This window comes from Phocoena phocoena, chromosome 1, assembly GCF_963924675.1.
Source record: "Phocoena phocoena chromosome 1, mPhoPho1.1, whole genome shotgun sequence".
NCBI classification, from domain to species: Eukaryota; Metazoa; Chordata; class Mammalia; order Artiodactyla; family Phocoenidae; genus Phocoena; species Phocoena phocoena.
This window is the reverse complement of record NC_089219.1, coordinates 4222330-4246568: the sequence shown is the minus strand read 5'-3', so window position 1 is coordinate 4246568 and position 24239 is coordinate 4222330. Positions and strand designations below refer to the sequence as shown.

At 52.5% G+C, this 24239-nt stretch overlaps 1 protein-coding gene across 2 annotated transcripts in view; it reads right to left on the bottom strand.

The window, feature by feature from the left end:
* The window catches only part of KCNAB2 (potassium voltage-gated channel subfamily A regulatory beta subunit 2), a 53181-nt gene extending 43945 nt beyond the window's left edge, over nt 1-9236 (bottom strand). The window contains exons 1-2 of one of the 2 annotated variants that reach the window (XM_065887567.1): nt 9155-9236; nt 7892-7933 (exon numbers count right to left, since the gene is read on the bottom strand). In XM_065887567.1, the coding sequence (XP_065743639.1) occupies nt 7892-7933; nt 9155-9231 (119 nt within the window). In that variant the 5' untranslated portion in view covers nt 9232-9236. The remainder of the gene's footprint in view (nt 1-7891; nt 7934-9154) is intronic. The other variant, XM_065887576.1, reaches the window with a different exon arrangement.
* Nucleotides 9237-24239: the final 15003 nt, after the last annotated feature.

Sequence of the window (24239 nt, the reverse complement as noted above, 5' to 3'; positions counted from 1 at the left end):
TCACAGCTGTGCGTCCACATCCTGCAGTGGCTTTGACTGGGCAACACGGACACGGCCGCAGGGGGCAGGGCTCTTCTATAATCCAGGGGCTCCCCCGCCCCCCGCCCTCCACAGCTGACCAAGGGCCTCTGCCCCGGCCCAGATGCCTGCACCGTGTCCCCAGAATTGTCACCGTCACCGAGGTGAGATGCGTCTTTTCAGCTGGGGTCAGCTGGACCCTGGAGCCCAGCCCGAGAACTGGAGGAACCAGCATTGTCCCCACCTCTGCCCTAAGGGAAAACAAGTTCCATTATCCCTGGGAAGGGCTGGGCAGGCTGCCCTGGGGGCTGAGGCAGCTGCAGAGTCCCTAGGGCGGAGAGGGCGTTGGGGTCACCTGGGCTGGTCCTTCCTCAGGTGAGCTCTCCATTCCCAGTTCATATCCCCCTTTCTCCACGGCAGGTATCATCACCTGACAACGTGCTTCTGTCCTCTCTAGTCATCTTGTTTGGTGCACCTGACCCCCCTGAAGGTCAGGTCCAGGAGGGCGGGGACTTTTCCATCTACTTTCACTGCGGCACCCTCAGCTACCGAAGTAGTAACTGGGTGTTTCCCTGGCCGTGCCGCCAGCACCTGGAGGGGCTGGGCTGGCCCCCTGACTCAGGCCAAGGCTTTCTGCAGGCTGCCTTCTCCTGGACCAGGACTTGCATCACCATATCTCAGACCCACAGGGGGGCCCAGAACCTCTAGCATCCCCCAAGGGTTTGGACTACGGTCTCTGAGGGATGCTTTTGCAGGACACGAAAATACCCACCTTCCAGGAGAATCATTCTGGGGCAGCAGAGGGGGGGGCCCAGGCTCGGTGGGGGTGGGTGGGTTTGACCTTGGACGTGGCACCATGGACGCCCACAGGTAGCAACGCCAACTCCCTCCCTCCCTCCTCCCCTCCGAGTGCACGCTGCCCACTACCCGTCAGGCAGATGCTTCAAAGGCGTCTGTGTGGCCTGTGTGGGGCAGAAGCAGGCCAGTCCTGGCTTCCCTGGGGGGTCCGTGTTCAGAGAGAACAGCTGGGCAAGCAGCAGTTACAGGGGTGCTTCCCGAAGAGCAGGACCCACCTCAGACGTGACGGTTCCCAGCCAGGCCCAGCCAGGCTGAGATCAATAGCCATTAGAGCTTTCAAGACATTACCCGCAAAAAGCAATCCTGGTCTGATCTGGCTCTGGAAATCTAGCCCTGGCCCCAGAGCTGCAATGACAGTGTGGCTGAGTGCCCTGCTTCTGGACACGGGCAGCCCTGTCCAGTGGGTGTGTCACCCACTCGGTGAGACCCAGGCAGGCACCTGGACTGCTCCGAGCCTCAGTCTCCACGTCTGTGAAGTGGGATGAGCAGGGGCCTATTGTGCAGGCTGCCTCGGGCTGCAGGGGACCGGCCTGGAAAACTGGACAGGGGCGGCCTCACCGTGGGAGCATGCCACGTGTGGGAGGTGGCCACCAACCACGAGGTGTGCACCCTGGCACCAGTTATGATAAGTGGCATGAGGACAAAATACACAAAACGGGGTGGAGGGGACATGGGTGGGCAGGCGGGGGCCTCTCCAGAGGTCGCATGTGAACATGGGCCTGAGTGATTCGAGGGAGCCGTGTAGGGTGAAATGTGGACGTTAGCCATCGCCCCCGCTCTGGCGGAGACACACATCCCTAATGAGATGGGTGAAGTGGGTGCGGCCAGGACTTGGAGGGCACCTCTCTGTGGGGCTGGGGTCCCTCCTGCCTGGGATCTCTCCTCATCTCGAGTTATAGCGGCCTTGGGAGGGGCCCCTGGGTGGGGCAGGGTCACCAGCCGCATGGAGGGAGCCCAGAGCCTCCTGCTGGACGTGAGGGTCCTGGTGGCGCAGGGCAGGCTTGGGCCAGGGGACTCGTGGGAGGAGGGGTGGGCCGTGGGCGAGCACAGTGGCCCCTGACCTAGGGTGGAGGGTGAGGACCTGACGCCCACAAGGGGGTCTGTGACCGGAGGGCCGAGCACAGCGAGAAAGGGGCTGGGAGGCGTTCATCCTCCTAAGGTCCTCGAGGGTGGGGGAGGAAGGACACAGAGGGACTCGGACCGTCACCAGTGCTGTCCAGCGGGAGAGGACAGCGTAATAAGCCGGATTCCCCTGCAGGCGAGCAGGGCTGGGTCCCTGGGTGAGGGGCCCCTCGAAGGCTCCCCTTGTTGGGGCTCCTGCCTTGGCCACCTGGCTTCTCGCTCCTCTTTGCCATCCTGCCCCCCCATCTCAGGAAAAATCAGCCCTCTTTAATAGCCATCACTAATTACAGAGCCTACAGGGTCCCCCCCTGTGCTGGGGCCTGCCTTTTGCAAATCTATTCCTGTGGACGGGGGTCTGGGGAATTCATGGGAATGAACCGCGTGACATGGACAAATGGAAAGAGACATTAACCTCATTAAGTCCATGGGAATCGCGACCTTGCTGAAGAGCCTTGCACCTGGAATGCCTGACCTGAGGTCTGTTTACTGAAAGCCACCAAAGCACGAGACATGGGATCCGGAAGGAATCCGGAAAGTCTCTTTGAGACGGCGACACGTGTCTCGACACCGGAGAAACCGGCCTAAGTTCCTAAAGCGGGAGCATGGAGGGCAGCGGCTCGAAATCATTCCGGAGCACGGCTCGAAAATGCACAGCATCGCGTCAGGGCAAAAACAAAATTATTTTTGCTCGCGAAGCATCAGCAAACCAAGGCCCAAAGAAGCAGCCCCCGGCTCTCTCAGGCCTATGTTTCGAAACAGACCTTTCAGACAGCACCCAGCCTCCTGCTGCCTGCAGGAGGGGGGAAACTTGAAAATGCTGGATCTTAGTGGGGAACCCGACAGGGTACCAGCTGCAGCCCAGGTCTCCCCGGACGGGAGAGCCGCGGGGCTGGGAAGCAAGCAGGTTCAAGCGGCAGAACGCCCACCCTCCTCCCTCCTGTGGTTACCTAGGGCTGCGGCTTTTTTTGTTTTGTTTTGTTTTTTTTGAGGTTTTCCGCTTTGAAAACACATAGAGGGTCTAATTTCTGATCAGCCAAACGCATCCCCAAAAGCTGTCCCTGTCATTTCTGTTCCCGGGATGCTTGTTCCCCAGCAGCATCCCCCCACCCAAGAAGGCATCTGCCACTTGCCTCCTGAAGCTGAAGGGGTGAAGGGACCACTCACCTGCCTCCCTGGCGTCTGCTGGTTAAAAGGGACACAGTCTAGTTTATTAGGGTTCACAAGACGTTTAAGGAGCTGGTGCAGCAGCTCTTTCATTAAGGAGTGTCACTGCAGAACGTCAGAAGCAATTGGTGAATAAGTCCCACAAGGGTCGGGTTTGGAGGCAGCGAGTCCATTAGTCCTATTAGGGCGTCTGCATCTCAGTGAAAGAGGCTGAATTATTCAGGAGCGGCCTCTTCCCCTAAAAGCCTGGGAAGTGCGGTTCCGCGGTGCAGCCTGGCAAGGCAGCCTCTTGCGTGCTGGCAGGGAGGGGGCACCGGCTGGGGTCCTGCCATCCCCTCGGGCGCACACCCCCTGCCTCGAGACCTGACCCTGGGAACCGCAGGTGGAGAGGCGCAGGCTGTGCTTTCCGGTATCTGAGGACGCGGGACCCAGGCTTGCGGCTGCCGTCCCTTGTTCTTAACTGTCTGCAAGCAGGGGAGCCCGGGGCCCCACGGCACGTGACCACCGCCCACAGTGAAGGGGTTGAGGTCTGGCAAGACGCGCCCTCAGCACACGCAGACGGATGCCCCACCTCCCTTCCACCGGGACGTGCCCCAGATTCTACGCCCTATACTGCCAGGACCTATAAATGGCTGGAAGGTTCCTGCAGTTTGCTATTTGGACACCACACTGCTTCTCTCTCCAGGTGGGGGCATGGAGACCCTTCCTCACAGCCCCGACCTGAGGTTTGGAAAACGCTTTGAGGCTGAGCCCTGGGGTGATGTTATGTTGAGCCCCCGTTCCGGGTTCATGACCGCAGGGGCCCTTCGTGTCATACTAGGATCCCCCCAAAGTCTCAGCCTGACACTATCCTCTAGCTGAGAAATCGTGCCGGTGCCTGTGGGATTCTGGATGGAGGCTGAGCTGATTACCCCATGACAAACCTGCTAACGGGGATGGCTACAAGGGGTGGGGGGATCACGTCACCAGATCCGGAGTAGAAAGAGATGGGAGGCCGGGGGAGGGCATGGAACCGGAGGTAACTGGCGGTGGGTGATGATCTGGAAAGGGCTTCGTGATGGACCTGGGATGGCTTTTCTTTTCTTTTTGTAAAAAATTATTTATTTTGGCTGCACCACGCACCTTGCAGGGTCTTAGTTCCCCGACCGGGGATCGAACCTATGCCTCCTGAAGTGGAAGCGCAGAGTCCTCACCACTGGACCACCAGGGAAGTCCCTGGGGCGGTTTTTCTTAAAGCCTGAAGCCCACTGTCAGGTTCCGTGTCACGTGTCACCCACTGGCTGGAAGTGGCCGTAGTGGGCCTCATTGCTGGGTGGCGGTCATCAGCCTGACGTGCTGGGAAGGAGGCTCAGCTCCTTCCCCCGGGGCACCGTTCTCCTCTCATCACGTTGTCCCTCTCAGCGCCTGCACCTCAGACACCAAGCCCCATGGACGTGGCTCCTGGTACCCTTCACTCTCTCTTCCTGTGGCTCCTGTGGTTCAGCCCTTCTCCATCTCTCCCGCCTCCTCGTCCAGCCTCTCCATCCCCCGTCTCACTCCTTCCTGCAGCAGAGCCCTGCCCCTGCCCTGCTCTAACACCTTCGATGGCTCCCCAGTGCCCACTGAATGCAGTCCAGGCTCCTCTGCTTGGCATTCCTGGCCCTCTCTCCTCAGCTGCCTCTACAGTCTGGCCTCTGTTTACTCTCCATCCTGTCCTGTCCCTGATGGCCCAGATGGTGTGGCCGCTACTTCCTGTCCTCAGGGCGCCTCTCCGAGCTGTGCTCAGGCTGTCGCATCTACTGGAATGTTCTTCCTGGTTCTGTTGAATTCTGTCCAGTCTTCAAGGTCCAGCCCAAAGGCTCTATGAAGCCTTCCCTGACTCTCAGCTGGCTGTGACCCCTCCCTCCTCGGAACGCCACCAACTCTCTGGACTCTCCCATGACCCACTATTTTTTTTTAAAATTTATTTTATTTTTGGCTGTATTGGGTCTCCGTTGCTGCGCGTGGGCTTTCTCTAGTTTCGGAGAGCGGGGGCTGCTCTTCGCTGCGGTGTGCGGGCTTCTCATTGTCGTGGCTTCTCTTGTCACACAGTATGGGCTCTAGGCGTGCGGGCTTCAGTAGTTGTGGCACGTGGGCTCAGTAGTTGTGGCTCGTGGGCTCTAGAGCGCAGGCTCAGTAGTTGTGGCGCACAGGCTTCATCGCTCCGCGGCATGTGGGATCTTCCCGGACCGGGGCTCGAACCCGTGTCCCCTGCGTTGGCAGGTGGATTTTTAACGACTGCACCACCAGGGAAGCCCTCCATGACCCACTTTGCCTCCTAGATACTGTTAAATGATTTGGGTTCGGAGTAGATTGCACTACCGTGGCCGATCCTTTCCCCCCTCTCTGCATCACGTGACCATGAATCCTCCCATGGGTCGGGGGGCGGGTATATTTTCCCCTTGACATTGGGCTTGGTCATGAGAATGCTTTGGCCAAAAGAATGAGCAGAAGTGACTGTACCAATTCTAACCGTCGGCCTTCAGAGACAGTTGTGTTGCTGCTGTTTTCTCTGGCACTTGTGCCATGAGAAGAGGCCTGGGATGGCCCCTGGTTAGGAAGGACGGAGAGATGGTGAACACCGGTGTCCAGCCTGCAGCTCAGACACCAACTCAGCTAAGCCCGGCCTAGACGAACTGACTCCAGTCAACCCACAGACATATGAGCAAGGAATCAATGCTTATTGTTGCTGCCCCTGAGACTTGGGGTAGTTTGTTATGCGGCCTCCCGTGTAAAAGCTGACAGGTACAGGGTCTTCCCTCCCTTACCCGTCTGTTAGCTGCTCGAGGGCAGGGCCCTGGACACCTTTGCCCTGTTGGAGGAGGGGGTGCCACCCTGCTGGCTGACTTAAATCACCATCCAACAGCCGTGTCAGTACCTGGGTGACGAGGACCCCCCACTGGGAGTGGCACCCAGTTTGCTGACCACAGACCCCACCCCCTAGAGGTCATCACCAGAGGCCCCACAAAAGATGCCGAGTGTCTGTGGGAAGTAACCACGCTGGAGCCCCAAAAGGCAGGTCAGCCAGAGCCTGTGGCATTGAACGTGGAGCTGAGAGGCTGGGGGTGGGTGGTCTTCAGACCTGGAGATTCAGTTCTCCAGCAGGGCCTGTCCACGGGGCAAGAAGACCTCACGGGGACCGGACGCTCAGCCAGAGGGGTCACAGAGCGTAGACCACAGGGTGGATCCACGGGGTCCAGGGGGCCAGCAAGGGACGTGGAGCACACTTTCACTTTGACGCGACTTACTTGGCACCTCTTACAGGACCAGCGCTTTCAGCCGGCTGGCCTGTTCCGGGGATTCTTCTGCCTGCATGTCTCAGCTCACTCCTTTCCTTCCAGGAGTGAGGCAGGCCCAGGACCTCTGAGGATCCGGCCCAAGTGCACGTTTGGTTTCAAGGATTCAGTTTGAATCCTTGTGGACGGATGGCACACATTCATTCCGGCATATTATGTCGTACATACATACACACACACACATACATACACATATATACATGCATACACACATACATACGTATATGATGATAAACACTTCATTCAATAAGCATTTGCGAGCTCAGACCTAACTATTTCAAGCAAGACCTTATCTAGCAAAAATTCCAGTAGAATCAAAGATTCGCTCGCCCCTTTAGAGCTCTTGGTAAGGGGTGAGACCTCATGGGAGGCACTGAAGCCGTAGCAAAATTAGCCTGAGGACCCAGGCCCACGGTCATGTTCGGAGGTGCCGAGGCTGTGGGAAGGAAAAAGCCACATGGAAATCCAGCGCCGACCCCAGCACCCACCGCCCGAGCGAGGTCCCTGGTGCATCGGCGATAACGGCCCCACAGCTCCGTCACCGCTGCGGGTGCACAAGCCGGGGACCCAGTTCTGGACGGAGAGACCTCCCAGGCCTGGAGGCCGAGACGCACAACAGACACCAGGGCCCTGCCCCCATGAGCCATTCCGAGTGTCCAGCCCCAAAGCTGGCAGAGCTGCCCTGAGGGTTCCGTAAGCCTGGCACGTTCTCGATGGAGGGAAACGTCAACGTAAATTCCCAGAGTTAGAGATTTTCAAGAGCATGCGTGTCTGTGGTGCACGCCCTACCCCTACAGGTTAGGAAGAGGCTGCACGGAAGGAGGAAGGGACCCGCCTGGGGGGCTTTTGCTGATGGACGTGCCTCGGGCTGGACCTCTGGGCGCCGTGTCCCTCTGGTGACAGACTCTCCCCCAGTGGACACATTTTGCTGATTTCCAACAGGAAATGCATCAGAAAGACGCCAGCGCATCCGTCCCGACCCTGGCCTGGGTCCTATCGCAGCCGCACACCCCAGAGGGCTCCATAGGCTACAGATCAGCTCAAGTTCAGGGAAAAGCGGAGAACACTGGGCCGGGTGCATCGTTTCTCACTCTGATCACCTAAGAAACACAAAGCTGGGATGACAGGAAAGCATTCCATCTGCTGTCTGAGGGGTGAGCTTTGAAAGGCGGTCTGGCCGAGAGCTCAGCTCAAATCAAAGCAAATTCTAGACGATGAGCCCACACAACAAGCCCGACTTCACGTCTTTCATCACTATGCCGTGTCGTGGCACCGAGAAGAGGACCAGAGCCTGGATCTTATGGGGGAGTGTTCATGCCCGAGAAATCGATTACCAGCACACCCGGCCTGGACGGCACGGCTCTCCCACCCGCTGCCCTGCTTGCCGGTTGTAGGGAAAACGGAGGGCTCGTTACCTGTAAAACTGGAGCTGTCTTTTGGGGCTCCCATACCGAGTACTGCGGACAGCAATGGAGGAGAGAGAAGGAAACAGGGAGAGAAGAGAGAGAAGCCACAGTTGGCATCAACCACGCACAAGGAGGTGCCAGCCCGGGAAGCATCTGTGACGCCCGGCAGCCCCAGCTCCACCCCGCCCTCTCGGGGCTGTCGGAGGATGTGCCTGGGTACCAAGTCTCGGTGGCAGCACCACCCAGTGGCACAGGGAGGTGGAGGCCCGTTTGTTTGGGTGCCGGGCTCCTCTGTGCCTGGCCTCGGTTTGGGTTTCTTTTTTTTCTGGCCACCTGGCACGTGCGTGCGCAGGCATGTGGCATCTTAGCTCCCCCGCCAGGGATTGAACCCGCACCCCCTGCAGTGGAAGGGCAGAGTCTTAACCACTGGACCGCCAGGGAAGTCCCTCTGTTTGGGTTTTCATGAAACATGCTTTTTCAGACCAACGGTTGAAAACCTTCAAACCCAGGAATGCCCATCACCCAACACGCTGGGAAGTCTGCACGTGACCATGGGGTTCTTTGTAGGACCTGGATGCAGGGGGGACGCCCCCATTCCCTGTGGTTTCGATGGACGCGCGCTGCGGCTCAGGCCCTCACAGTTATCTGAAGGTCCAGTGGCTCAAGGACTGGCGGGCCCCAGGGTTCCACTTGCGCCCAGTCCTCCATGACAATGATGCCAGTGGCTCCCACCCCACGCCTTCCCCATGCCCTCCCTGTGGTTCAACCTGGGCTATTTTCCAAACAGAAAGACCCAGGGCTGGATCTGGAAGCGGGCTCCACAAATAGGTCAAGGGGGCCCGGCAAGCACCCGGCTGCCCCCACCCTCCACGGGCTCCACTCAGGCCTGTAAGGCTTGGAGCCTTGCTCAGGGTGTCAGGGGAGCTGGTGGGACCACAGGGGCCACAGGACCTGCAATGTGTGTGGGATGAGAGAGATAGAAACCGGGAAGGGCCTCTGTTACCGCCCACGGAATATTTCAGAAGAGTCAGGGACAAGGCAGGGGTCTAATCCTGGCTCCATCCCACCTGGAAAACCTTGGTCTTTTTCTTTCCCATTTTGGTCTTAAAAGCCTCCTTTCCTTGGAGAAAATGCTGGCTTGCGTGCACCTGACAGCCCTGTGGGCTCACTCAGCCCCTTCCTCTGGGCCAAGGGGAGGAGACTGGCCTGCGGACCTCCTCAGAGGCAGCACTGACCCTGGGAGGGCCTGGTGGGGTGGCACGGGGGCGTCACCTGTAGATCATGCCCGGGGAGCCAGTCTGTCGCAGGGAAAGCCGAGCTGGGGACCCCGTGGTCGATTCCGGATACATGGAGCTGGCCTCACTCGTCCCGACCCACTCCCTTCTTCAAGGAGGGAAGATCCTGGAAGGAGAGCAAAGAAGGAGTGTAGGCGGTTAAAAAAAGACCAATCAGTGTGGCCAGGATTCTCTGTGATCCCGAAGGCCTGGTTCCTTGAGCATCTGCATATCCCTCAACAGACTGACAGACAGACAGGCCCACGGGGGTTCGGGTGAGGCTGATGGTCGGATCCGTGACTGTGAAGGATTTCTACCCCTTCTTTCCAAGCCCCCACTCCGCCCCTCCCTGACTGCTTTTCTGAGGTTCTGGGAGCACTGTCTCGTTGCCCAAACTATGCAGAGATGGTGGTTGCAGAGGGAGTCTGTGGACTTGGGAATCTGGGCTGTCTTCCCCAGGCCAGGAAGTGGTACCACGGTCACCCAGGGTCATCCTGGATGCCTCACCTCCCTGACCCCTGACTCCTGCCCTGAGGCACCCCCGGGCAAGTGAGGGACACGGACGGGAAACCAGGACCACAGAGGGGAGGGTGCGCAGAGTGCCAGGCCTTGTGCGCTAGGAGCAGAGCCGTCCCCAAGGCCAGTCCAGATGCTGGTCCAGAGGCCCCGGGGAAGGCAGGGTGCATGATGTCCTCACACAGGCTAATGGGATGGGCAACAGGCAGCCAAGGGCAGGCCGGGATGCACGTGCCCTTTCCTGGGGGTGCGGCCCACCCCCACCCCTCGCCCTCGTCTCTGGCTTTCCCTGGGCCCAGCTGCTGTGTGGTGACACCTCAATCCCCAGCTCGGGCACTTAGGGATGCTTAATGTCCAGAATTCCCAATCACAGACTTAATCTGCCCGAGTCCCCAGGTGACACCCGTGTTGCTTGTCCAGGGAACACACTTTGAGGACCCTTGGCCTAAAGCCGAGCTCCGGGACTAGAAGTCGGCAAACTACTGCCAGCAGGCCAAAATTTTCTGTAAATAAGGTTTTATTGGAGGTTTTGCCTCCACGCCCATTTGTTTATGAATTGCCCACTTGTGCTACCACGATGGGGTGGGTCGTTGCAATGGAGACCGTCTGGCCTGCAAAGCCTAAAATATTTACTACCTGTCCCTTTAAAGGAAAAGTTGGCCAACCCCTGTTCTAGGCCATTCTCTCCCGCACTCTCCAAGATGACACGACCCAGCACCTCTCTCCTGAAATCACGAACACTTCCTTTCCCGTGTTACCCATAGCTCTCGACTTGATGCTTCCTATTTCACCAGCATCAGACCCATCCCCCAGCATCAGCACAAGGAACATTCTGCTTCCCTCCTGGCCACGCCCACGGCACCCACACCCTCTGCCTCGCCCCCATTCAAGGGCATCCTGCAACAGGACTCTCGCCCACCAGTCCTTCCTTCTTTATGCGGCAGAACCATCTGCACACAATCAATTACTACTTCCTCTATCTTGGACTTCCCTGGCGGTCCAGTGGTTAAGACTCCGCACTTCCACTGCAGGGGCACAGGTTCGATCCCTGGTCAGGGAACTAAGATCCTGCGTGCCACGCGGTGCAGCCAACCCCCCCCCAAAAACGACTTCTCCAGAAGGAAGGAAAGATGGTGGAGGAGAAGGACGTGCGCTCACTCCTTCTTGCAAGAGCACCGGAATCACAACTCACTGCTGAACAGTCATCGACAGGAAGACACTGGAACTCACCAGAAAAGACGCCCCACATCCAAAGACAAAGGAGAAGCCACAGTGAGATGGTAGGAGGGGCGCAATCACAGTAAACTCAAATCCCATAACTGGGTGGGTGACTCACAAACTGGAGAACACTTATACCACAGAAGTCCACCTACTGCAGTGAAGGTTCTGAGCCCCACGTCAGGCTTCCCGACCTGGGGGTCCGGCAATGGAGGAGGAGTTCCTAGAGAATCAGACTTTGAAGGCTAGCAGGATTTGACTGCAGGACTTTGACAGGACTGGGGGAAACAGAGACTCCACTCTCGGAGGGCACACACCAAGTAGTGTGCGTATCGGGACCCAGGGGAAGGAGCAGTGACCCCAGCAGAGACTGAACCAGACCTGCCTGCTAGTGTTGTAGGGTCGCCTGCAGAGGTGGGGGTGGTGGCTGTGGCTCACTGCGGGGACAAGGACACTGGCAGCAGAAGTTCTGGGAAGTACTCCTTGGTGTGAGCCCTCCCAGAGTCTGCCATTAGCCCCAACAAAGAGACTGCAGACACCAGGGCTGGGTTGCCTCAGGCCAAACAACCAACAGGGAGGGCACTCAGCCCTACCCATTAGCACACAAGCAGATTAAAGTTTTACTGAGCTCTGCCCACCAGAGCAACAGCCAGCTCTAGCCACCACCAGTCCCTCCCATCAGGAAACTTGCACAAGCCTCTTAGGTAGCCTCATCCACCAGAGGGCAGACAGCAGAAGCAAGAAGAACTACAAGCCTGCAGCCTGTGGAACGAAAACCCCAATCAGAGAAAGATAGACAAGATGAAAAGGCAGAGGGCTATGTACCAGATGAAGGAACAAGATAACCCCAGAAAAACAACTAAATGAAGTGGAGATAGGCAACCTTTCAGAAAAAGAATTCACAATAATGATAGTGAAGATGATCCTGGACCTCAGAAAAAGATCACAAAGATCTAGAAGATGCAAGAAATGTTTAACAAAGACCTAGAAGAATTAAAGAACAACAAACACCTAGAAAAATTAAAGAACAAACAAACAGGAATGAACAATACAATAACAGTAATGAAAAATACACCAGAAGGAATCAATAGTAGAATAACTGAGGCAGAAGAACAGATAAGTGACCTGGAAGACAGAATGGTGGAAATCACTGCCACAGAAAAGGATAAAGAAAAAAGAACGAAAATAAATGAAGACAGCCTAAGAGACCTCTGGGACAACATTAAATGCAGGAACATTCACATTATAGGGGTCCCAGAAGGAGAAGAGAGAGAGAAAGGAACTGAGAAAATATTTGAAGAGAGTATAGTCGAAAACTTCCTCAACAAAGGAAAGGAAATAGCCACCCAAGTCCAGGAAGCACAGAGAGTCCCAGGCAGGATAAACCCAAGGAGAAACACACTGAGAGACATAGTATTAAACTGACAAAAATTAAAGACAAAGAAAAATTACTAAAAGCAACAAGGGAAAAACGACAAAAACATACAAGGGAACTCCCATAAGCTTAACAGCTGATTTCTCAGCAGAAACTCTGCATGCCAGAAGGGAGTGGCATGATATATTTAAAGTGATGAAAGGGAAGAACCTACAACCAAGAATACTCTACCCAGCAAGATCTCATTCATATTCGACAGAGAAATCAAAAGTTTTACAGACAAGCAAAAGTTAAGAGAATTCAGCACCACCAAACCAGCTTTACAACAAATGCTTAAGGAACTTCTCTAAGTGGGAAACACAAGAGAAGAAAAGGACCTACAAAAACAAACCCAAAACAATTAAGATAATGGTAATAGGAACATACATATTGATAATTACCTTAAATGTAAATGGATTAAATGCTCCAAGCAAAAGACACAGACTGGCTGAATGGATACAAAAACAAGACCCATACATATGCTGTCTACAAGAGACCCACTTCAGACCTAGGGACACATACAGACTGAAAGTCAGGGGATGGAAAAAGATACTCCATGCAAATGGAAATCAAAAGAAAGCTGGAAGGGCTTCCCTGGTGGTGTAATGGTTAAGAATCCGCCTGCCAATGCAGGGGACAGGGGTTCAAGCCCTGGTCCAGGAAGATCCCACATGACGTGGAGCAGACTGTGTGCCACAACTACTGAGCCCACGAGCCACAACTATTGAGCCCGCAAGCCACAACTGCTGAGCCCACGTGCCACAACTACTGAAGCCTGCACACCTAGAGCCTGCACTGCACAAGAGAAGCCACTGCAACGAGAAGCCCACGCACCGCAATGAAGAGAAGCCCCTACTCGCCGCAACTAGAGAAAGTCAGCACAAAGCAACAAAGACCAAATGCAGCCAAAAATAAATAAATAAATAAATAAATTTATTTAAAAAAAAAGAAAGCTGCAGTAGCAATTCTCATATCAGACAAAATAGACTTTAAAATAAAGACTATTACAAAAAACCAAGAAGGACACTACATAATGATCAAGGGATCAATCCAAGAAGAAGATATAACAATTGTAAATATTTATGCACCCAATATAGGAGCACCTCAATACTTAAGGCAAATGCTAACAGCCATAAAAGGCAAAATCGACAGTAACACAATCATAGTAGGGGACTTTAACACCTCACTTTCACCAATGGACAGATTGTCCAAAATGAAAATAAATAAGAAAACACAAGCTTTAAATGACACATTAAACAAGATGGACTTAATTGATATTTATAGGACATTCCATCTAAAAACAACAGAATACACTTTCTTCTCAAGTGCTCATGGAACATTCTCCAGTATAGACCATACCTTGGGTCACAAATCAAGCCTTGGTAAATTTAAGAAAATTGAAATTGTATCAAGTACCTTTTCTGACCACAATGCTATGAGACTAGATATCAATTACAGGAAATAAACTGTAAACAATACAAACAGATGGAGGCTAAACAATAAGCTACTAAATAACCAAGAGATCACTGAAGAAATCAAAGAGAAAATCAAAAAATACCTAGAAACAAATGACAATGAAAACACGAAGACCCAAAACCTGTGGGATGCAGCAAAAGCAGTTCAAGAGGGAAGTTTATAGCAATACAATCCTACCTCAGGAAACAAGAAAAATCTCAAATAAACAGCCTAACCTTACACCTAAAGCAATTAGGGAAAGAAGAACAGAAAAACCCCAAAGTTAGCAGAAGGAAAGAAATCATAAAGATCAGATCAGAAATAAATGAAAAAGAAATGAAGGAAACAATAGCAAAGATCAATAAAACTGAACACTGGTTCTTTGAGAAGAAAAACAAAATTGATAAACCATTAGCCAGACTTATCAAGAAAAAAAGGGAGAAGACTCAAATCAACAGAATTAGAAATGAAAAAGGAGAAGTAGCAACTGACACAGCAGAAATACAAAGGATCATGAGAGATTACTACAAGCAACTATATGCCAATAAAATGGACAACCTGGAAGAAATGGACAAATTCTTAGAAAAACACAACCTTCCAAGACTGAACCTGGAAAAAATAGAAAATATAAACAGACCAATCACTAGTAATGAAATTGAAACTGTGATTAAAAATCTTCCAACAAACAAAAGACAAGGACCAGATGGCTTCACAGGCAAATTCTATCAAACATTTAGAGAAGAGCTAACACCTGTCCTTCTCAAACTCTTCCAGAATATAGCAGAGGGAGGAACACTCCCAAACTCATTCTACGAGGCCACCAACACCCTGATACCAAAACCAGACAAAGATGTCACAAAAAAAGAAAACTACAGGCCAATATGACTGATGAACAGAGATGAAAAAACCTTAACAAAATACTAGCAAACAGAATCCAACAGCACATTAAAAGGATCGTACACCACGATCAAGTGGGGTTTACCCCAGGAATGCAAGGATTCTTCAATATACGCAAATCAATGAATGTGATACACCATATTAACAAATTGAAGGATTAAAAACCATATGATCATCTCAATAAGGCAGAAAAAGCTTTCAACAAAATTCAACACCATTTATGATAAAAAAACTCTCCAGAAAGTAGGCATAGAGGGAACCTACCTCAACATAATAAAGCCCATATATGACAAACCCACAGCCAACGTCATTCTCAATGGTGAAAAACTGAAACCATTTCTTCTAAGATCAGGAACAAGACAAGGTTGGCCACCCTCACCACTATTATTCAACATAGTTTTGGAAGTTTTAGCCACAGCAGACAGAGGAGAAAAAGAAATAAAAGGAATCCAAATTGGAAAAGAGGAAGTAAAACTGTCACTGTTTGCAGATGACATGATACTATACATAGAAAATCCTAAAGGTGCCACCAGAAAACTACTAGAGCTAATCAATGAATTTGGTAGAGTAGCAGGATACAAAATTAATGCACAGAAATCTCTTGCATTCCTATACACTAACAATGAAAGATCAGAAGGTAAATTAAGGAAACAATCCTATTCACCATTGCAACAAAAAGAATAAAATACCTAGGAATAAACCTACCTGAGGAGGTAAAAGATCTGTACTCAGAAAACTATAAAACACTAATGAAAGAAATCAAAGATGACACAGATGGAGAGATATACCATGCTCTTGGATTGGAAGAATCAATACTGTGAAAATGACTATACTACCCAAAGCAATCTACAGATTCAGTGCAATCCCTATCAAATTAGCAATGGCATTTTTTACAGAACTAGAACAAAAAAATCTTATAATTTGTATGGAGACACAAAAGGCACCAATTAGCCAAAGCAATCTTGAAGGAAAAAAAAATGGAGCTGGAGGAATCAGACTCCCTGACTTCAGACTATACTAGAAAGCTACAGTAATCAAGACAGTATGATACTGGCACAAAAACAGAAATATAGATCAATGGAACAGGATAGAAAACCCAGAGATAAACACAGGCACCTATGGTCAACTCATCTATGACAATGGAAGAAAGGATATACAATGGAGAAAAGACAGTCTCTTCAATGAGTGATGCTGGGAAAAAGGGACAGCTGCATGTAAAAGAATGAAATTAGAACACTCCCTAACACCATACACAAAGATAAACCCAAAATGGATTACAGACCTAAATGTAAGACCAGGCACTATAAAACTCTTAGAGGAAAACATAGGAAGAACACCCTTTGACACAAATTGCAGCAAGATCTTTTTTGACCCACCTCCTAGAGTAACAGAAATAAAAACAAAAATAAACAGATGGGACCTAATGAAACTTAAAAGCTTTTGCACAGCCAAGAAAACGATAAACAGGACAAAAAGACAACCCTCAGAATGGGAGAAAATATTTGCAAGCGAATCAACAGACAAATGATTTATCTCCAAAATATATGAATAGCTCATGCAGCTCAATATCAAAAAAACAAACAACCCAATCAGAAAATGGGCAGAAGACCTAAATAGACAGATGGCCAAGAGGCACATGAAAAGCTGCTCAACATCACTAATTACTAGAGAAATGCAAATCAAAATTACAATGAGGTATCATCACCTCACACTGGTTAGCTGGGCATCATCATAAAATTACAAACAATAAATGCTGGAGAGGGTGTGGAGAAAAGAGAACCCTCTTGCACCGTTGGTGGGAATGTAAATTGATAGAGCCATTAAGGAGAACAGTATGGAGGTTCCTTAAAAAAATAAAAATAGAATTACCATATGACCCAGCAATCCCACTACTGGACATATACCCTGAGAAAACCATAATTCAAAAAGACACATGCACCCCAATGTTCATTGCAGCACTATTTACAATAGCCAGGACATGGAAGAAACCTAAATGCCCATCGACAGATGAATGGATAAAGAAGATGTGATACATATATACAACGGAATATTACTCAGCCATAAAAAGGAACGAAATTGGGTCACTTGTAGAGACGTGGGTGGACCTAGAGACTGTCATACAGAGTGAAGTAAGTCAGAAAGAGAAAAACAAATATCGCATATTAATGCATATATGTGGAACCTAGAAAAATGGTACAGATGAACTGGTTTGCTGGGCAGAAATAGAGACACAGATGTAGAGGACAAAAGTATGGACACCAAGGTGGGAAGTCGGGGGGGATGAATTGGGAGATTGGGATTGACATATGTACACTAATATGCATAAAATAGATAACTAAAGGGCTTCCCTGGTGGCGCAGCGGTTGAGAGTCTGCCTGCCGAGGCAGGGGACGTGGGTTCGTGCCCCAGTCCGGGAAGATCCCACATGCCGCGGAGCGGCTGGGCCCGTGAGCCATGCCCGCTGAGGCTGCGCGTCCGGAGCCTGTGCTCCACGACGGGAGAGGCCACAACAGTGAGAGGCCCACGTACCAAAAAAAAAAAAAAAACCCAAACTACTTCTGCAGTTTTCAAAAACAACAAGCATAATTTCTTGGACCCACTTCCTTCCCCACTCTTGTCCTACTTCTCTCCTTCCATCACAGGAAATGTCCTCGTCTGTAATTCCCCTCCCTTCTGCCCTCATGCCTCTGAGGAAGCTACCATTGCCAAGGTCGCCGTGACCTCCCTGCTGCTACACGAGGTTCCTCAGGTTTCCACCAGTCTTCTGGCTCTGACCTCCATTGCTACGCTGCAGACCCCACGATTGTATCTCCAGCCCCCATCTCTCCCCTGGACCGCAGATGCGTGTATCCGACTGTCCGCTAGGCATCTCTACAAGGATGTGAAACAAGCGCCTTGGGGCCATACGTCTAACACGAAGCTCCTGACTACCCTGTCAACTACAAATTGGCACTTGCCACGGGCCCTTACCATCTCCCTCTACAAGGATTAAATCATGTGCTGCTGTAGCTGCTGACTTTCAACATCCCCTGAAAGGAGTTCAGGGTGGAGAGCAGCAATGAGGTGCTCGGTGCTCTGAGAAAAACTGGCAGAACAGGGCTTCAGATAGTTAAATATTTTCAGGAGAAGATTTAGTGAGCCTAATTTTTGTATTTCCTCATATCTAGAAAAACACTAAAATCCTTCATGGTGACGATTGTTCCTCGTGACTAACAGAAACCTTCTGGAAAAAATATGTGCTTGATTGCATGGACTCCCCCTTTGCCAAAATCACATACATACTGACCTTCCCCTGACCTCTTTGGTGCAGTTTCTCAGAGCTATCTGAAACGCCGTCCCCCCGGGCCACAGTCCTCCTGTTGCCCCAAATAAAACTTAACTCTCACTCTCACGTTGTGCATTGTTTTAAGTCGACAACTCCCACTGCAGCCCTGTTCTTCCACAGCCACCCCGTCATGAGGCCATCTTCAGAAGCCACCAGAGTCCCACGCTTCTTTTTTTTTTGCGGTACGCGGGCCTCTCACTGTTGTGGCCTCTCCCGTTGAGGAGCACAGGCTCCGGACGCGCAGGCTCAGCGGCCATGGCTCACGGGCCCAGCCGCTCCACAGCATGTGGGATCTTCCTGGACCGGGGCACGAACCCGTGTCCCCTGGATCGGCAGGCGGACTCTCAACCACTGCGCCACCGGGGAAGCCCAAGTCCCACGCTTCTTGCGGTGACCTCTGCCTCCTCCTCCCTGGCCCGGCTGCCACCTTCCCTCTCTTAGTCCCCACGACAGCTTTCTGACAGGTCTCCTGGCTTCCACCTTGACCAGGAGCCAGAGCGAAACTTCCGGAACATAAATCAGATCATGTTGTTACTTTGCTCAAACTTTCCAATGGTTTCCCATTCTACCCAGAGTGAAAGCCCAAATCTCAACAGCGGCCTCAGCCCGGCCCCACCTGAGCCACGACCTCTCTGACCTCATCCCCGTCCCCCACCCCCCACCCCGCCCCGCTCACTCCGCCCCAGATGCGGGCTCTGTGGGGTCCCGTGAACCAAACAGACACTCCAACCTCAGGGCTTTTGCACCTGCCCTTCCTTCTGCCTGAGCGCTCTGACCCCTGACCCGCCAGAGGGACCCCTGACCTTCACCTCTTAATACAAAGGTCACATTCTCAGCGAGTCTTCTCTGGACACTTTATCTTAAATTGCAGACCTGTCTTCCCTACACTCCCCTGGTCCCTCCCCTGGTACGTGTCACCTTCTAACACACCTTATATTTCACCTATTGTCTCATTTGTGACCCCAAGATGCCAGCTCCATGGATGCAGGGAGTTCTGTCGGCTGTGCTCACAGCTATGCCTGGCACGCCTGTGGTAGGGGGAGGGCCTGGGGACTTGGCTTGCACGAGGTGGCAGGGGTGGGGACAGGGCAGCCTTCCTGAGGGTGCAATGCCCGCTCTGTCCAGCGGGGGTGTTCATGGCAGTTACAGGTGCCACTGGCCACCCTTTGGGAGGCATCCCCAGGGAGGTCACCTGTCCCACTCCTCACCCTAGCCCGGACTCTGGAAGCTCAGGTCCTTCAGGGTCAGCAGTCAGCTCCTCCGCCCACAGCCGGGCACTGGCCACGCTCTGATGCCCACTTCACACGGAAAAGAACTTCAGGCCACGAGCAGTGCTTTGGTCTCATTCCTCCTGGGGGGTAGGCACCTTTGCCACCTCAGGGCGGGGAAGAGGATTGGTGAGGTTTCCCCAAGCCCCCTACTGAGCATTCAGGACACAGTCCAGGGGCACAGCCAACGTGTCCAGAGCCCACCTTCTTGCCCTGAAGCTGCCGCTCTCCAATCAGGAGCCACTGCATCTGTCTGGCAGCCAATCCCCAAGGAGCTGATGTCCCAGTGGGGATGCTGTGACTCCCAGCCTGCGCTGGGCTCCTCCACCCCTCGGGGAGGAAGGCTGGCAGAGCTGCCCACCCCACCTCCACCCGGGACTGTTCAGAAACCATGTGGCAACATGCCAGGCTCCAGAGGGACGAGGGACGGGAGGGGCGGCTGAGAGGGTGTGGCTCGGGGTCCAAGCTGGGAGTCCGAAGGCTGGGTCCCTCCCGTCTCCTGCACGCCCAGCGTGTGACCCGGAGCAAACCACCCCGGTTTATACTTGGAGACATAAGCATGGAGCGCTCACAAAGGCCCGTTCATAGTTTCTCATGGGAGCAAAGAGAAGATACGCTCTGAGCCCAAGAGGAAAGACGTTGAGTCAATACCAGCTCTCACCCTTTTCAGGCTGAGCTGAGTGATGACAGGGGACCTAAAAGGCTCCATCTGTGGACACTGTCTTCTCTCCAACTTATTATTTTTAAAACTTTAAAACATCAGAAAAATTGTAAAACACCGGAATAGCAACGAGCCCCTATATACCCTTCATCCTACTCACTGATAATCTGCATTTGCCTCATTTGCTTGCATTGCCTCTCCTCCCTCCCCCTCTCCCCTTCACCTCTTCCCCCTCCCTCTCGCACACACTTTTTTTTCTGAAACATTTGACAGTTGCGATCTCATGCACTTCACACCTCAATACTGCAGCAAGCATTTTCTGAGAGTAAGAACTCTACCTTACATAACTCCAACACCATGATCATATCTAAGGCAATTAATTCAATACCACCTGATATATAGCCTATATTAAAAATTTCCGCCTTCCTCCAAAAACAAGAAAAACCTCAAATAAACAATCCAGGCTACCACCTAAAAGAATTAGAATAAGAAGAACAGGGGCTTCCCTGGAGGCGCTGTGGTTAAGACTCTGCACTCCCAATGCAGGGGGCCCGGATTCGATCCCTGATCAGGGAACTAGATCCCACATGCATGTCGCAACTAAGAGTTCGCATGTCGCAAGTAAGGAGCCCATGAGCCGCAACGAAGGAGCCCGCCTGCCGCAAGTAAGACCCGACGCAACCAAATAAATAAATAAATAAATTTTAAAAAGAAAGAAAGAAAAAGAAGAACAAACAAAACCTAAAGTCAGCAGAAGGAAGGAAACAATAAAGATTGGAGAAGAAATAAAATAGAGATTAAAATTTTCCCATTGATTCCAAAAAGATAGTCTACAGTTTAAAGAAATCCAGAACGCATTCCAAAAATAGATTCTATAGCTTAAAAAAAACACACCAGAATCCGCTCAAGGTTCACTTAACCCAGCACCCCTCAACTAATCTCCTAATCCAGCACCCCACCCCCCTACCATTTTTTCATTTTTGTTTTTCGTGGCATTGGGTTTTTTTTTTGAAAAGCTCAGGCCATTAGTCCTGCTGACTTGTCCCACATTTTGCATTTGTCTGATTGCAGCCGGATGATTAGATCTGGCTAAACCTTTTTGGCGAGGTGTGTCCTTCTGGTGCATCCAACCAGGATGCACACGCGCGTTTGTCCGTGACGGGCAAAGCCAGGGCCTGCCACTTGGTTAAGGCAGCTTCCGCCATGGCACGGAGAACTAATTCCTTCATAATTAACCAGGAACCGCAGGGAGGGCTCTTTGAGGCTGTGTGAGAATGCAGTTCCCCTGCAACCTCTCACTGTGTTTTCTCCACTTTAGTTTTCCCAGAAAGGTCACTATGCAGCCTGTTAGGGCTCTGAGGGCAGAGGACGCGAGAGGGCAGGAGGCCGAGTTTAAATGGGAAGAAAACACAAGAACGGATTCCTGGAGTCTTAGGCTGTCATCAGAGCTGCAGCCCCGGCCAGGCCCTGATGCTCAGACTCTCAGGGACTGACCAAAGGCCCCACGGGGCCTCTATGTGACTCTGGGGCCTGGGATTGGCCCTGAGACTCGGGCTGGCGGTCTTCTGGAAAAGTGGACCCATGACATGATTTTAAACATGGACAAGCACATTTATACACACAGAGGGAAAGCCCCAGAATAAACCAGATGCACTGTGCAAAACGTCCAGGGTCACAGCAGACCACGGTGAGGCGCCCTTGACCAGGACACACGAGCTCGCTCTCTCTCTCTTTAAGCCTCAGTCTTCTCATCTGCAAAATGGGGGCCTGGCCTACATGAGCCGCAATTTCTCTGTTGGAGCTAAGAATAAATGATTATATTATTCTGGGGGCCAATGTGCCTGGGGGCGTCCAATTCGGAGCTGCAAGTGGCGCTCTCTCTCTTCCTCTCCCTCTTTCTCCCTCTTTCTCTGATCCCTTCAGCCTCAGCATTAAAGATGGAATCTGTAGCCTCTCAGAGTTGATGAGAGCTACTTGCACGAGATGGGAAGGATTCAGTGCATCCAGGCGAGAGAAGGAAAGGAATTCACAGCTAAGCAAAGAAACCACAAAGAAAAGTCAGACCGAGCCCACGAGTCCAGAGACACACAATAATAGGAGATGCTTTCTGAGTGCGCCTGCTTGGGGGACCACCTGTTCTGGCTCCTCAGATGTGCTGGTTGGTGAGCTGCCATCTGGTTTGCATAGAAGGAGGGTATGAGGGTCTAGGAGATTGAATCATCGGTCCCCATTCCTGGCTCCTTCCGTATCCATGTCCTTTGCTAAGTGACTCTGCCACCTCCTCCCAACATGCACACATGCATACAACACCCACCCCGCCTCCACACGCACACACACACACACTCTTGGGCCAATGGGGAGCGAGCAGAATGACGATATGCCAGCTCCACCCACAGGAGACTTGCCCTGGAGCCCCTGCCATCATCACGGATGAACCTGCTCCAGACACAGCCCCCCCGCTGGTCCGAAGAGGCCGAGCTCACATGCAAGAGCCACCTGGCCTGGACCGGGCATCACCCATCGACCTGCGACGTGGAGCCAGCAGACCCACGAATGCAGACAAACGAAACTCTCTGTGGCCTGCCACCAGGACTGTTGCACAGAAGGTGAATGGAGTTTTAACTCTAGCACTGCTGGGAGCCGTTCTGCTGTGTTTTAATATTCAGGGTCATTCTCGTTACATTAAATTATAACTCCAGCGGGAGGCCGGGAGCTACTTCCAGTTACTGGAAAAGGATGCCACAGCTGTCTCTTTACCGTAGATGCTGGAGCACGAAACTCGGGTGATGGGAACCTTCACGCAGTGAGACTTCTTCATGTGAAGCTATAGCCCTTTGAGCTCCGGAGAGGGTAACTGTTTCTAAATCGAAACCTTGCCGGGTCGACACCCGTTTCCATCTTCTTCTGGGGCTTGGTGGATGACACAATTCCCCCCTCTTTGGGTGACCCAGGAGACCACTCCAGGTGGTGGGGAGGGAGGTGAGGTCCAGTTGGGGTTCAGATCTAGCCCTTGGTTTGCATCGTAACTCTGCCATTTATTGGTGTCTGACGTTGGGCAAATCTCCCAACCTGCCGAAGTGTCAGTTTCTCCACCTGTGAAATGGGAGGGTAACAGGAGTCCCGGAGGAGCTGATGTGCTACCAGGTGGGGGTGTGCGGTGACGGACACGGAGGCTGGAATCCGCTCGTGCCCGGCGCTGGAGGAGGGAAGGTGCTGCCCGAGGCCTGGGAGTGCCTCTCAGAAAGTCCGCGATCACAACTCCTTCCTGAACGTTTGCACCGTGGGCCAAAGGCAGGTGAGGTCACTCTTGCACAGAGGCACCTGCCCCAGAGGCAGCCTGCTCCCAGGCAGTGGTCCTGCCTTCCAGAAAATCACTCTTCAGGGTCCTGAGACTCACTGCAACCTCTCCTTTTCCCATGCTGCCTCTCTCCCCTGCTCTCAGAAGTCTCCTCATCTTCTCCAGCTCCCCAGAAAAAGGCTCATCGCTTACGGAGGTGGCCAGCCACGCACAGGTATGACTCGCTGTCACGGGGGGCCCTCTGGGGCTGCATCCTCATTCTGGATCATCCTGGAAGCTCAAAGCTTCCCGAAGGCTTGGCCCTAGATCGCTGAGGTCTTAGGAACAATGAGACTGTATGAGTCGTCTGCCGCCAGCTGACAAGGGTTGGCGACTTACGGCAACAGATATTACTCACACAGTTTTGGAGTCAGGAATCCGGGACTGACTTGGCTGGGTGGTCTGGCTCAGGGTCTGTCCTGAGGCTGTGGGCAGGATGTCAGCTGAGGCCACCGTCTCATCTCAATGCTTCTTGTCTTTGCTTTTTGCTGCGCTGTGCGTCTTGTGGGATCTTAGTTCCCCAACCAGGGATTGAACTCAGGACCTGGGCAGTGAGGCCGTGGAGTACTAGCCACTGGGCTGCCAGGGAATTCCCCTGAAGGCTCCTCTTCTTAGGTGTCTCCTGCACAAGGCTGTACGCAGTGGGCCTCAGTTCTGTACTTCCTGGATCTCTCAGGCCGAGGCAGTTTGCTTCCCCCAGAGTAAGGGATGGAGAGAGAGAAGCTGCCGTGTCTTTCTTGACTGAGGCTCGGGAGATTTGTTTATTGGTCACAAAGACCAACCCTAATACGACGGAGTGGGTGAGGACCAAGAGGCGGGGCCGCCGGACACCATCTTGAAGGTCACTCTGCTGTGACCCCAGTTATGGACTGTTCCTCACCTTTACCCCGTCCCCACTTGTCCTGAGACCACAGGGATGTCGGCTCCTCCAGGGCAGGGGCTTTGCCTCTTCTGCTCACTGACGTGTCCCAGCAGCGCCAGGCACATGGCCG